The sequence below is a fragment of the Lates calcarifer genome, linkage group LG4 (genome assembly GCF_001640805.2).
Source record: "Lates calcarifer isolate ASB-BC8 linkage group LG4, TLL_Latcal_v3, whole genome shotgun sequence".
NCBI classification, from domain to species: Eukaryota; Metazoa; Chordata; class Actinopteri; family Centropomidae; genus Lates; species Lates calcarifer.
Window position 1 is genome coordinate 7,448,031 of NC_066836.1, and position 14,801 is coordinate 7,462,831.

The window sequence follows — 14,801 nt, forward strand, 5'->3', positions numbered from 1 at the left end:
CTCTTCCTCTTCTTTAACAGTGAATTACTCAGGACACACTACCCTTATCTAGCTCATTATGAATTATTTTGCTCTGAACAAGCCTTAATTGTGCAAGCTCTATCTTCTTTCAAGCAACTCTATCTCTAATGTGAAAGTATCAAGCATTTATACAGAACTATCACTTTAATGCGGGTCTCTGTCTCCTGTACCGGTTCCTCCTGGACCCTAGGGGGCGCTCGTTAGAGAGCTGGTGTAACAAAAAAGGGAAGGGTCATTTTCCTCTTTGTAGTATTATGAATAAATGTCTGTTCTTTGAATTCAGCTCAGAAGTACTTAATATTAAACAGTATCAGTAAGGTGTTTAAAACGAGCTGAACTAAGCTCGTGCAAATTAGTTCAAGATGTCTGCCAGTGCTGTATATGTCTTGGATTTAAAAGGAAAGGTAAGATAACGGAGCACACCGATACGTTGCTAAGCTAACGTTAGCCTAGCGAACACATTCTTCATTGACAGATTATGATGTGGCTTTAATCCGCAGCAGGGCGACTAACGCATCGGCACGAGCTGATATGCTATGCTAAGGTTTTGGCTTGTGATTTAAGATAATGTGTTGCACTTAAACAAGGAGATCGTTTTCAAATATTGGGTAAAAGTGAAAAAATATCAGGCCGCTGAGTAACAGACAGGTGACCAGCTGTTAGCAGCTGTGACTGTGAAGAGGTCGCCAAAGCTCCCTTCAAAATTATTCACTCCTACGTGTTCTTGCCTTTATGCAACACTTCCCGTACTCTGCATCATATACATACAGCATATTTTCAGTTGTGGACATCTTTTGGTAAATTCGGCGTAAAAGTTAATAATCGAGATGCATTGACATCCAGTTTAGCCACTGTTTGTAGCTACCGCCCACAGATCTGTTGTAGTGGAGACTGATTTGGTAAACAGTGCATCACTGACGCAGTTCCTTGATGATATGCTAAACAATAGAGTGAACCTCTATTAGTTAACATTTCATTATATGTTGTCAAGGTGTATGCCTATATTTGGTGCCCCCTTCATTTGTACACAGAATATATCAGGGCGAAACTCATGAAAATACAATTTATTTTGGTTATATTGGTAACTTTATCCCCTACAGATCAGTTTGCTTACATTTTAATAGCTATGTCATTACAATACATCTATGATAGTCCTCTGGTTTTCAGCCCTACCAACAGTATTACAGCTATTGCTAAGATGCAGTAACAATAATATTACAAGCTGCACCAATACTGTTCATTCCTTTCAGGTCCTGGTGTGCCGAAATTACCGGGGAGATGTGGACATGTCAGAGATTGAGCACTTCATGACCCTTCTGATGGACAAAGAAGAGGAGGGGACGCTCTCTCCAATCCTGGCCCACGGGGGTGTCCGTTTCATGTGGATCAAACACAATAACCTCTACTGTATCCTTTTTGTTAACTGCATGGTAATTGTACCCAAGAAACTCCTCAACACTTACTGTTATATGTTTTTTGTGCTTGTTTTTTTTAGATTGTAAACTCTTTTAGTTCAAATTCTTAACATCATATCAGTGGTTGCAACATCCAAGAAAAATGCTAGCGTCTCGCTGGTCTTCTCCTTCTTGTACAAAATAGTTCAGGTAAGATTTTGTCTGTAGCAGTTTCAGATAATAAACAACACTAACAAAGCCTTATTTTGTATATTGACAAACAGGTTTATAAAACAGCCTCCATTTTCTTCAGGTTTTTTCAGAGTATTTCAAGGAATTGGAGGAAGAGAGCATCAGAGATAACTTTGTCATCATTTATGAGCTGATGGATGAGCTGATGGACTTTGGCTATCCTCAGACCACTGACAGCAAGATTCTGCAAGAGTGAGTATCGTCTTAGCCACAGACTCACTGCAGTTATCTAAATGTACGTTCATTAGACATGCAACCAATGAATGCTGTCATTCTTGATTCACCTTTGAATTATATGTTGATTGTTTAGTCTATAATATGCCCAAAAAGCTCTTTTTCAAGAGATTAAACTGAATGTGTTTCTGTCTTTTTCCTTATAATCAATTTGTAGTGTAGCCAACTGTGTCAGTTCACTTTTGAAAGACAAGTTTTTGATTGTTTTATAGCAGTTGACAGATTGCTTTGTGGTATTGCCCTGTCATTTCTATATATCTGCAAGTCAAAAGTTGCTTACTTTCCTCACCAGATGAACTGTAAATGACCGTTTAAACTTGTAGGACTGTGGTTAGTGCACCAAGCAAACTCTGGATTTCCCCAGTGTTCTCTGACTACCGTAATAAGTCAGACATTCCTCCCTTATAACCATGACAATCTCTGTTCTTCTTTGGTGCTTTCTGGGAACTCACCACCGCAGACAGTTGATTTCCCCTTTTCTCAGCTTTGCCTTAGTGTTTACATTTTTGTCTCTCAGATACATAACCCAGGAGGGTCACAAGCTAGACACTGGTGCACCTCGACCCCCCGCCACAGTCACCAATGCTGTCTCCTGGAGGTCAGAGGGCATCAAGTACAGGAAGAATGAGGTCTTCCTGGACGTCATTGAGTCAGTCAACCTCCTGGTAGGAACTCCTTGTTTTAGAAGCACTGTGTTGCTTGAGGAATGCCAGTCACAGTGTTCGTAAACTTCCTCCCTGTGTGCGTCACAACACACTCAGAATGTCACAGCAGCTGATATTGTTGTGTTTTCTGTGCTGTGATTTCTTTAAGTGACTAACACTTTTCTTTGATAGGTTTCTCTGTCCTTCTGACACCTACTCACATTTTCATTCCCTCTGTTTTTCAGGTCAGTGCCAATGGTAATGTTCTACGTAGTGAGATCGTCGGCTCCATCAAGATGCGTGTCTTCCTATCTGGAATGCCTGAGCTGCGACTGGGCCTTAATGACAAGGTCCTGTTTGAAAACACTGGACGTGAGTTCCCTCTCGTAACAGATTTTTTTCCACTTGTGCTCACAGATGATTTGAGTGTTCAGAGGAGCTGCATAATGGAATAAATTGTGACGATGATATATTAGTCTTTCAAAGTACGCAAGAGTGACAGCTCAGACCACTCTTCCTGCTACTCACTATATTGTCCTGTGTCATACACCACATCTGTCTGTTACCTCATACCGATCAGAAAGTTATTTGCAAATGCAAGTAGTTCGTGTGCCTTATGGTATTTTTATCATTTTAAAATGATCTGTTTTGTGTTCTCATGTAGGTGGGAAGAGTAAATCGGTAGAGCTGGAGGATGTCAAGTTTCACCAGTGTGTCCGTCTGTCTCGCTTTGAGAACGACCGCACCATCTCCTTCATTCCTCCCGATGGAGAGTTTGAGCTCATGTCCTACCGCCTCAACACTCATGTGAGTACTGTGGGTTAAAAACTGCAACAATATAGGTAGTTTAAGAGACTGACCCCAAACCAGAGGGTCTGAAATAACCGCTACGCACTAAGTTATTTAAGTTTAGTTAAAGCCTTCAGGTGTATTTTAAAGAAATGGTAATTTAGTCAGAATGAAAATTGGGAACAGATTAAATTTCCCTGGTCGAGTTCATAACATATGCAAACCTTCACTTCAATCAGAACCAAATCCCAAAGCCCTTTCTGAGGATGATTTATTCTAGTACCTCTCACATAAAGATTTTAATGACCAAATACTGTCACAACATTGAGGAAAATGGAAAAATAAAGTAAAACAATATTGAGGAATACAGCTGCAGAATCAGTGAGTTGTTGCCAAAATGACTCCTCTGGACATACTGCTCATTCAGTGCTCTAAATAATTGTGGTAAAAGCAGCTGAATCATGTCCATATGCTACAGTACACAGTCTTTGATCATGACTCATGGCCATATGGTAGGAGCCCACCAGGAAAAACTCTTGTTACTCCTGGCAGCCACTTTCCCTCTGGTTTCTGGCTGACATTTTCAAAACTGTATCGAGCAAAGATGTTTATAAGACCATTTCTTGAAAGGCATAGTTGATACATTAAATTAATATTTATGCACAAAAACTCCTTGGAAAAAATGAAATAGATGGGATCTTGGCCTAACCAGATCTTTCGGCATCGTTGACCAGACCACAACCAGTACAAGTAGTCATGAATGGAAGTGGAAAAATCATGTATATAACAAGTAATACAATTGGTTTTAGGCAGTCACTCCGGGTTAAGCAGGTTTATACAAGGCTCAAATTCTGAATAAATGTTTCACAACCGGGTCTTGCCAGTAAGCCTGCGAGGGAAGTAGTACAGTGGAGCAGAGGTCTTTCCAGTTATAGCTACAAGGAACTCCCTCAAATAAATCTCAAATTTGTACAGACTTCCGAAATTACTGACCACATTTGAACATGTAGTGCCCAAAGATAAAGTTGTTGTTTACTTCAAAAAGAGCATTAGCAGCTAAACTACCTATTATCAATATCAGTATGAGTTTTAAAAAAATCTAATATTTGTCGTCTTATAAACTGTATATATTTTGGGTGGATACTCCAAGATGCATGTTGCATAATTACACAATGTGTTGCAATATGTGCTCTTCCCTAGAACATTGAGAGCGCTCAACACTGGCTCCACACAAAGCAGCTATGAGTACAGGACTATTAGTTGTTTTTGTTGTTGAGAGAGGAATCAAAGCAAATATTTGTCCTACTTTTCATCTTTTAATGTTGGTTTTTGTTGTAGTAATACCTGCTATCCACTAGGTGGTGACTGTGTCATATGTTACTTTTTTACTGTCATGTTTGTTAAATGTGATGGAACCTGTTTAAAATGAATTTATAGGTAACATATGTCCTGTTGTTGTTATTATGTCTAAGGTGAAGCCCTTGATCTGGATTGAGTCGGTTATTGAGAAGCATTCCCACAGTCGGATCGAGTACATGATTAAGGTTGGTCACTTTTTCAGCTGGCACACCAGCTGCCATGTCATTTGTAGCAGCATTGTTGCTGTTGTCTTACCTGCATCCCACAGTTAGAAAGAAGTAGAGTAACACGTGACTGGCCTGCGATGCAGTTCAGACTGACTTAGGGAATGTCCACAGGCACAGCACAGTGTGTGATGGTTTTCAGGGATGGTTAATGTTGTGTATCTTGTTGTCATGCATGACTAAACCTAATTATATAATACTTATGCGAGACATCTTTAAGTCCTGCTTTAATGTGCCGTGTAGGCGGGACATGGTGTTAAACTTGACCTGCTTGTTTCTCGTCTTAGGCGAAGAGTCAGTTCAAAAGGCGTTCCACAGCCAACAACGTGGAGATCCACATTCCTGTGCCAACGGACGCTGACTCACCCAAATTCAAGACCACAGTGGGCAGCGTGAAGTGGGTGCCTGAGAACAGCGAGATTGTTTGGTCAATCAAGTCTTTCCCTGTGAGCAGAAAGCGTGACTCATGACTATCATACACACGGTTACAAATGACTATGTAATCTTACATTTGGTTTCTGGGCTGCAGTTTGCTTATTTTCTTCGCCTGACTCAATATTTCTGCATTTGTTATTTATGTAGCGGTAATACAAACTTTATGGTGTTGTTACTATTCCTCTCTGAAACCATGCTAAGCTGCTAGAGTACCTTCAGTGATTCTTTATAATGTCATGCTGTCCCTTTAAGTGTTAAAACACAAGAGGTTGTTCCTGTGTTTTGGTGTAGTCTTAAACAGTATATGTTGTGACTTGTCACAGGGTGGAAAAGAGTATTTAATGCGAGCCCACTTTGGTCTGCCAAGTGTAGAGGCTGAAGACAAGGAGGGGAAGCCACCAATCAGTGTCAAGTTTGAGATCCCATACTTCACCACCTCAGGCATCCAGGTATGTCCAGTGCACACATACACTCATGACGACTGTTTAACAGTATCTGCAACCAATTCCATGAATAATTTGTTAAAGCCACTTGCAGCAGCACATAGATAGAGCTATAATAAGTTGAAACATACCTCCCCATGGAGAGATGGGAGGAATTAGGTCTGGGTTTTAATAAAAATAAGGCGTTTATCACCGGAACATTCACTAAATCTGTTTATAGTTGGTTAGAGTGTGTTTATCATTCCTGTGTAGTAAACTGTCTGGGAGAAGATTCAAACAAATGCTGCAGTTTCTTTGCACCTGCTGTTGGATTATCATTCAGTGCACATGCACGCATAGTCCAAATATCTTGTGGTTCTCAGTTGTTTCTCTGTCATCACAAATTTAGAATTTATGGCACGAAGCAGGGTCCCTCATTTGTCCTCTCTCTCCACAGCAGGAATTCAAACAATTCATGTATCCCCTGTGTTGGCCAGAGGGGGCAGTAAGGCAGCACTTTCAGACGTAGACTCTTTTTGTGGCAGAGAAAATTTCTACTGTTGAACAAACCAGAGAGCAACTGCTCATCAACTTGAACTTGACCCTTTGCCTTTATGTTAATCACAGTGATAGAAAATGTCATTCTTAGTTACAGGTAAGTAGATTCATTGGGTTTTGATTGCGATTCACATGAAACTGAGAGAGAAGCTAATGTTTTTCCTTCGTGTCTAAATGAAAACTCTTGCTGACCACAGACTTACACAGATGTGCAGCACATACTGTATAATCACAGTTGTCCTGTGATTATACGTGTAGCACCACAGCAACACAAAATTAAGTTTTCCCATGTCCTGATGTGAGGAAACAATGGCAACTTGACAAACTCCATTTGAAAATATCATATTATTGCCCTAAAGGAAAGAAAGTGTTTTCCACAGGTACATTTACATAATTACACATCAGTTTTACATTAACCAGACCTCAGTTGACACTAAGCTTTATTATCTAAATCTAGATCTCTTCAGTTGACATATTGTCGGAGATTAAGTGATGTTTTAACCAGAAGTTGTAAAATACTACTGCATTCATTTAAAAACTGGTTTTCCAGGAAAAGAGCTCCAAATATCAGTGCCACTGCCTTACATAAACAAGAAGGCTGTTTCTTTAAATGAAAAGATTTTCAAATGATGGATTACATGGCTCAAGAAAAATAGTGCTTTTTGTTCATTCTCTGTAGATTTTATACATGAACCTCACACAGTGTTCACTTTGAAAGCATATCTATCAGCTTTCACATCTGTGGATATGGTCAACCTCCTCCCCACCAATTCCCTCAAAGAGTTTCAATATTGTTATTGCAAATAATCAGTTCCTATTATGTGGTGAACACAGTCAGTGCAAAATGTAGCAAGCAGCTACATCTTTGTCATAGACTTTTGTAAATAATCATTAGTTCCTGAATCCAAACATTTAAGATGGAGCATAAAATAATATTACCCAGGTACAGGCACTCTAGTAGTCCAGTTTCTATGTTTGTTCACTGAACAGTTATGAATTCATCTAATGGTACAAGTGTTCAATTTGTGTATGAACTTCAAAACCTACTGTGACAGCAACCATTACACTAAGCTCTATGATGAACTTAAAGTCGATTATTTGCTACTGGCAGAGGCCTGATTCTCTTGCTAACACACTCTTATTTACTTCTTAACTTTTAATACTGGTTTCCGTATGACTCTCATTAAAAGAGCTAAGAGGTCATATTTTCCAGCTTCTCCACATTTCCTGTGATAGTCAATAAAACATGATTAAGTTGTATGACATTGTGCTGCCCACTCGGAAACAAGGCGCTCAAACCCAGTTTAATTGAAATATATGATACTTGTAATTAGGGTGGTTATAGCAGTATAAGAATGCTTGCCATTTTCCAAGGTAATTTGGCAGCTGAAAGAAATTATCTCATTTTCGTTCCTTCCTTTCAAATCTTTGCCAATCCATAAACGAACAGATGCTTGAATAAAAGCAAGTGTATTAAATCATAGTGCAGCGACAAAGGCAGGTGTGGAGTGGCTTTGCATATCTGTGGGATGCACTCTTGTCCTATGTTAAAAGCTAAAAACATTTATGAAATTAAGATTTGAAAAAAAAAAAACATTTTTTTATCCTGTAGTAGTCCCACCCAAAAAAAAAGTTCTTAGTCACACTGGGGACCAAGAAGAAAACTAACCACACATTTTATTTTTAGCTATAAGCCACTACTAAACTGTGAAGGTGTCCATTAATGACAAAAGTACAGTTTACAAAAATAAGAAAGTGAACAAAATATGTGTATAAAAATTGACCAATACAATGTTTAATACTCAACAAAACAACATTTGAGTCATATAATATCCAGCTGAATCTTGGCAGATCTAGATCAGACTTGCTCATCTGTGTTTTGGTGCAGTAGCACATGATGGATCATCTTTTTGTGGTTTTTCTACAAACCACTTCTGACTTGTATCCAAACATGGGGAAACAGATTACTTCCTGTTCACTACAATCAGGAGTCATTGCCCCCAGTGATCTGGGAGAGATGGTCAACATCTACAACTTTAATTTGGCTTTTCTGAATAATTAGCAGCATCGCCCCTTAGTAGTAGTAGTAGTAGTAGTAGTAGTAGTAGTAGTAGTATTTTCACTGAAAAAAATCTAAGTTTGCACAGTACATAGCACAAAGTCATCAGACTAGTTGAGATTCTCATTTACATTCAGTCTGTTCAGTAACTAAATCAAAAATAGAATATGGTGAAACCTATGAAACTTCACCACGAACAGGCCAAATGTCAAGAATGATTTTTCGTTCGTTAACTTTGTAACTTCCTGGAAGTAGGCCACCTGAATAGGTCGGGTTCTGAAAACCACAGAGCACCCTGTGGACTTTTTGGGCCTAACTTAATTTAACTGAGTGCTAGAGATGACTCAGTCTGGGTGAATGAAGTATAACTAATTTTTCAATAAGATGTGATGTCTCATAATGTTTAGGGTTAAGCTTTAACCTTGATTTGCAGAAAATCAAGTCATAGCCTAGTTTGAGAAGTCAAGAGACATATTATAATATATTATAATGATGTTTTTCACTGGCATGTCTCACACATGGGGATTTAAGTTCACCAGTTTCCAAGTTGTTGAAGCCTCTCACAGCATAACTGTCTGTCAAATAATGAAGAACGGCTCCTCTTCAGTGACCAAAAACTCCAAAAATTTTCTCAGCAGTCACACTGTGGTGCACCCAGAGCAACCTATTAAGAGCCATATTCCCATCAGACTTTTGTGTCAAGCCTGTAACCTTTCCCTTATTACAGGCTAACAGCAGACTTGGTCTCACACTCTAATGCAGCCAATAACCCCACTCTCTACGTGTGAGAAGAGGCTGTGAAGTTTAATTAGATGCATGTAAATATCAAAGCATGAGAAAGTTCCACTTAACTCTACCACTAAGTGTAGGGGAGCACACATGTGAAGTGTGTATGATGCACGTAACTGCACCTTATAAATTTAACTAGAAGTGGAGTAACCCCACACTTTGGCCGAGTGGCAGTAAGAGCAGAGCTGTAGTCGCATTTTCAAATCTCCCCTCTTTAGGTGATGTTGAGAGCACCCAAACAAGTTGGCAGATGCTTCTTGGGCCATAGCTTCGACCAAAAGCCTGATAAATCCAGACCACACATGTAGTCTGTACTTACCAAACGAGATACAACAAACATCTTCCTTTCCCCTTCTCATCTTACAAGCCATAATGATATTTTGCGGGAGGATGGCTTTTGATGCCATTTTGCTGACTACGTACCCACGGTCAGGCCGACTGCATGTTTGGCTCCTGGGTTCAGGGAGAAGTGCTGTGCCGGCAGACTCGGTGATCCCGTGTCTATGTGTTTTGTCGTCATGTGTCTGGTGGCCTCGGCGCTCTCTCTCCCTCTCTCCCTCTCTCCCTCTCTGACCTCACTGTGTAGTGGAAGGTAATAACAAGGCGGACAGTACCGAGGCCTTACCAAAGGCCTGCCGCCACTCGACCCACAAATTCCTGCCCTGTCTGTCTCCGTCCCGCTTTCAGCTGGGAACCAGAACCGTGATGGAGACATGGCATGGTGACATCTCCCAGAGAGGGGTCGTGTCAGCCTTTAAAATGGCTGCATTTTCATCCCTGCTAATAGCGTGAGCACAAATAAGCTTTTTAAAAAATGAAATGGAAAAGTTTGTGTCAAAGGTATTGCTGCAGAAGCCCACTGAAGCATGAAGGATATGTCTATTTGTGACAGATACATATTGCCACTACAAGATAAATTGACATTCCACAGAGAAGTTCTCAATACCAACATGGACACATTGTCAACTTTTTTTTAAAGTTTGTCGCCCACCTGCCTGGGAAAAACTGTGTGCAGTCACATTGAGTGATGGTCAGGATGGCAGCAGGGTATTTTTAAAGTCTCTTCTCGAAATTCAGCTCTGTGGTAACACAGGTCTGGTGAAATATCGGTTAATGGCTTGTGAAAGTTGAGTTTTGATTATGCTGATGTGCATTTTTTTCCTCCCAGGCCTTGAAAAATACAGTTATGTAAATTGACTTTGTGTGTCCCTTGAAAGCTGTTCTGTAGCTGCTTCCCTCTTCTCAGTGTGACTCATACTACTGCTTCCTCATCAACACCACTACTCTTACTACAACTATCAGCTCGCCACAAGCTTAAAGGAGCATTCCACTGAAACTCTTTTCGGTGTGAGATACTCGACACCTGTAGGCATGCAGGGTGGCTCTGAGAAGTTTGTAAGCTCGCTCTGTTGCAGACACCAGCAACTGCAGTCAGTTTGCGTTGAGTATAATAGATTCCTGCGTTGACCCAGAGTCACAGCAAATTACAGTATCGAAACATTCCTAGAAATGTTTTAAACCAGTCCTGCTCTACGGAGCTATGATCACAGACACAGAAGAAGTGTATTTAGCTATGATCAGAAATAATGGTTATGTCCCAATTCTGTACTTTTGTAGTTAGTACACGAGCAGTAAACATACTTTACGTTTCCTGCTAAAAGTAAATGATACAATACAATACTCCTGAGTTCAGGGAGAAGTGCTGAAGACTTGTTTGACTTTGACTTTGATTTCCTTGTGCATTGCAATTGTGACAAACTGACAATTTTTGGCATTTCACTTTTTTCCAGTGTGAAGTCACACTATATTAAGATATTGTTCAGGAGTAGTATGTAGTATGACATTTGGACACAGCTGGCTTGTGTGCTTGTGTTCTCACCTGTTTGGGTTTCCACAGTCCAAAGAGGATTTAGAGCCCTAAACCTGCGTGAGGTGTCGGCTCTACATTTCCCAGTTTCCTATAGGTGTGAAGATGCCTATAGTTTTGTTTTGTATGTGTTAAGACAACTGCAACCCTGCACAGGATAAGCTGTTTAAACAGTAGATGAAAAGGGCTTTTAGGTGGTTTTGCCATCCAGCCAGTGTCTTGTTGTGTTGCTTAACCAGAAACTTACATCATCGTCTGCCGTAGTGCAAACCTGCAAATGACTGATTTCGTGCCAGTTACACTTGTTTTTCTTCTATCAGTCACGCTCATATCAATTTGTTGTCTTTGCTTTCTCTCGACAGGTGCGTTACCTGAAGATCATTGAGAAGAGTGGATATCAGGCCTTGCCGTGGGTGCGCTACATCACCCAAAATGGAGGTGGGTTAAGAGTTCAGTGGTACTTGTGTAGAGTGCCCATATGTGCAGGTATTAGGCAACAGTTGGGCAATGCGGTGCAATGTGATGGGAACTAACCTTATACTGATGCAGTTCTATGAAAAGGGAATACAGTCTAGAACATGAGGCAATGTGGCAACGTCCTGTGAAATGTGAGAAAGTGAACTTTCTTTTCTTTTTTTGTTGAGCTTCCCTGATCTTCACACTGAGATTACCAATGTTGCACATGTTGGGTCTTTTTCCTAATGTTGCCACTAATTGCCAAACATCCTCATCTCATTTCCTTTGTATTCCATTCATTCTGGGTGGACAGCATCAGCTGCCTCCACTCGATTTCTCCCTGATTCCCCCTTTTCTTCGTCCATTTGATTAAGTCTTGTTCATTTCCTCCTCAGATTACCAGCTCCGGACCCAGTAGGCAGCGCTTCAGCCGGCAGTAGGCAGGTGGAAATCAGAGGAGGGGGAGGGCGGAGTCGAGCCGCTAATGTGCTATCAATGGCAGGTGTCACTCATGAGACCAGAGGACTGTCAGTATCAACTTTTGTTTTCTTTTTTTTTTTTTTTGATATTCATTTTTGATCAATGCAAATATTAGATGGCGTCTTCGGTTAGGCAAGGTTTAAAGAAAAAAGTGATTACGTTTTACTAATGTGTGGCTCTGAATGTGAGCAAGGCCAAGGAAAGCAGGAGTAATGTTTACATCCAACCGATACGGTGCAGAGTTGTACACAATCTATGACAGTGGGTCAAATGGCTTGAGAACAGATGTTACAATTCTCATTTAAAGTTACTGTAAATCACCTCCACACAGGTCATTAACACACTCACCGGTCAGTCTGAGTATGATATTTTTTACATGAAGCTGCTTTGTTCTGCCACAATTCCTATTTGTTGATTGTCTGTATATATTTGTTACGTGTTAATGAAATTTCGATTCAGTGTTATTAGTTTGATAACTGTAAATTAAGTAAAGCTTTCATTTTGTATTATCACCTTCACATTGGAAACATGTCAGAGCAATGCCTTCCTGCCTTGCTGTTGTGCTTTTTATCCATCAGTTAGACTCTCCTGACATTCAGCTTTACAAGTGCGGTGAGTTTAAGTTGCACGGTAAACAGAATACCAGTTGAAAAAGCCCTCCTTTTCCAACCCCAACACCTGTTTCCCCCTTTCCCTGTCTGTAACCACACTATTTTAAATCATTAAATGTCTATTTAGAGAAAACTGTTCCATGGTCCGCTTGCGTCATTTCTCATGTGATGTCACTGCAGCCATCACAGTGAGCTGTTATGGTATCATCTGCAGGCACCTGTCCGACAAAACCAGTGAGGAATGCTGAATGTAGTGGAAAGCTCTGTAGAGACGGAGAGAGAGAGGGGAGTGGGGGTTGTTTCCTGTATCAGGGTTGTGGTGGTAGCTAACCCTGGACGGTTCTTTCCATCCCATCCTGGAGGTATTTTCAAACAGTGCGACTCTTAATACCCAGGGCCCTGTGATATCATAGGCAACTGAAAGCCAGCACTCCGTAAACATGCAGGAGAGCTGGGAAGGATGTGACTCAAGCTGTGGTCAGCGGTCACAGACATGCTAGAGAAAAAAAGAAGAAAAAAAAAACGTAGGATGGACTAACACAGACGAGCTATTGTTCGTGCCAAGTCAGACTGCAGTGGTCCTGCATGAGGTCATTCCTTAAGTTTGTCTTGTAAGGAGACTGTGATACTCTTAATTCATGTGAGTCAGTCTGAGACAGGTGCTGAGGGCTGTGACTCCATGTCACTATGACCTGAAATGGCAGTTTTGAACTTGATTTCTCGTCACATGTTGGACTCGTATCAATTGTCTTCTCCTTGGAAGCACCTGTTTTTCTAGTAACACCTACACAGCAGGTGTGCCTTGTCTGGGAAAATTATTTGATTCACTTTCTTAGGTGCTGCGTTTAGCTTTCGATCTTCTCGATAGCCATCGAGATCAAGTTTAGTGTCAATCTGCCTCTATCCAAAACACCTGATGTTAGATAATGTCACACTTGGCAACTTGGCAATTTTATTTTGTTTTAGGGAACTATTGAGGTTTCTGCAGCACCCGTATTAAGCTTGCAGTTTACCACGTGAACATGTCCTATCCAACATGATCTGAATGACAGGTATGAGACTCATAATAACTCCTACTCAGACCAGATTACTTTTATCTCATCTACATTGCCCTCCTAGACTGCCTGGGCTTGCAAGGCTCTTGTTACACATTCCACAACACGGACATTATTACAAGCTTGTTTATTCATACCTATCACAACTAGAATAGAACAGAATAGAATAGTACTTTATTGATCCTTGACAGGAAATTACTTTGTTACAGCAGCAATTAAATAAAAATTAAAAGGGACAAGTGAAATCAAGAGAAAGAAAAACAAGAGCCATACAGTATATACACAATATTACAGAATATTACAAAAGATATTGCATGTGTGCCGCTATGTGCCAAGAGACATACAAGATATTACATGTGTGAAAATAAACAAAATATTGCACCATTAATATTACAGAAAGCAGACTGTACGTCTGGTGATTATAAACACACTAAAGAGACGCACTAAGAGATGAAAAAGTCAAGAAAAAGTTGAAGAAAAACACACAAACGCAAAAACACACTACGGAGCTGCTGCAACAGGCTGCTGCACCACCGGCACCACTTTACATTGCTACATTTATCTCATCATCTCTAACTCCAAGTCAGAAAATTCCTGCAGCACAAGTCGTTGGTAGAGCTCCCTCACTGGGGAACAGTCTCTGTGATACTTGGCAGAGCATGTGAATATAATATTTGGCACATGATTAGAAGGTTGCATTCATGAGGCAAATTCAGGGGAGCCCTGACATATACCTCATGTCGACGGCTTACAGAAGGCTTGGTTGTAGCAAAACACGAGTATCTTCTCCTGTGTTCACAAATATTTAACACAAACATAAACTCTCTTATCCAAGATTAACCGCGGAGTTAGCATAACATTTCTCAAATACATAAGCTCCTCATTTCAAAGAATAAGTATCATTTAAAGCAGAGGCATTGAGATCCTCATCAAGTAAAAGAAGCAATACACCTATATTAATATACACTGTCACAAGTTAGTTCTGCATTCAAAATGTTACTGAAGTAAAAGCAGTCATTAGATATCATTACAGATGCCTTAATGTGTAAGCAGTTTTTTTTATTGCTGGAGCTAATTTTAACCAAATAAAAAAGGGAATGTAAGGTATGCAGGAGCCATGGCCAGAAATCTGAACCAATTCAGTCAACAGCC

At 40.3% G+C, this 14,801-nt stretch overlaps 1 protein-coding gene across 1 annotated transcript; it reads left to right on the forward strand.

Annotated features, from left to right (window-relative positions):
- The first annotated feature begins 222 nt into the window (after positions 1-222).
- ap1m1 (adaptor related protein complex 1 subunit mu 1) lies at positions 223-12,730 on the forward strand. Its single transcript, XM_018677888.2, has 12 exons — positions 223-425; positions 1,272-1,428; positions 1,558-1,625; positions 1,729-1,859; positions 2,419-2,566; positions 2,791-2,917; positions 3,210-3,352; positions 4,807-4,878; positions 5,205-5,363; positions 5,676-5,801; positions 11,410-11,485; positions 11,899-12,730. Exons 1-12 carry the CDS (start codon positions 384-386, stop codon positions 11,919-11,921), a joined length of 1,272 nt encoding a protein of 423 aa, XP_018533404.1. The 5' UTR covers positions 223-383; the 3' UTR covers positions 11,922-12,730.
- The last annotated feature ends 2,071 nt before the right edge of the window (positions 12,731-14,801 follow it).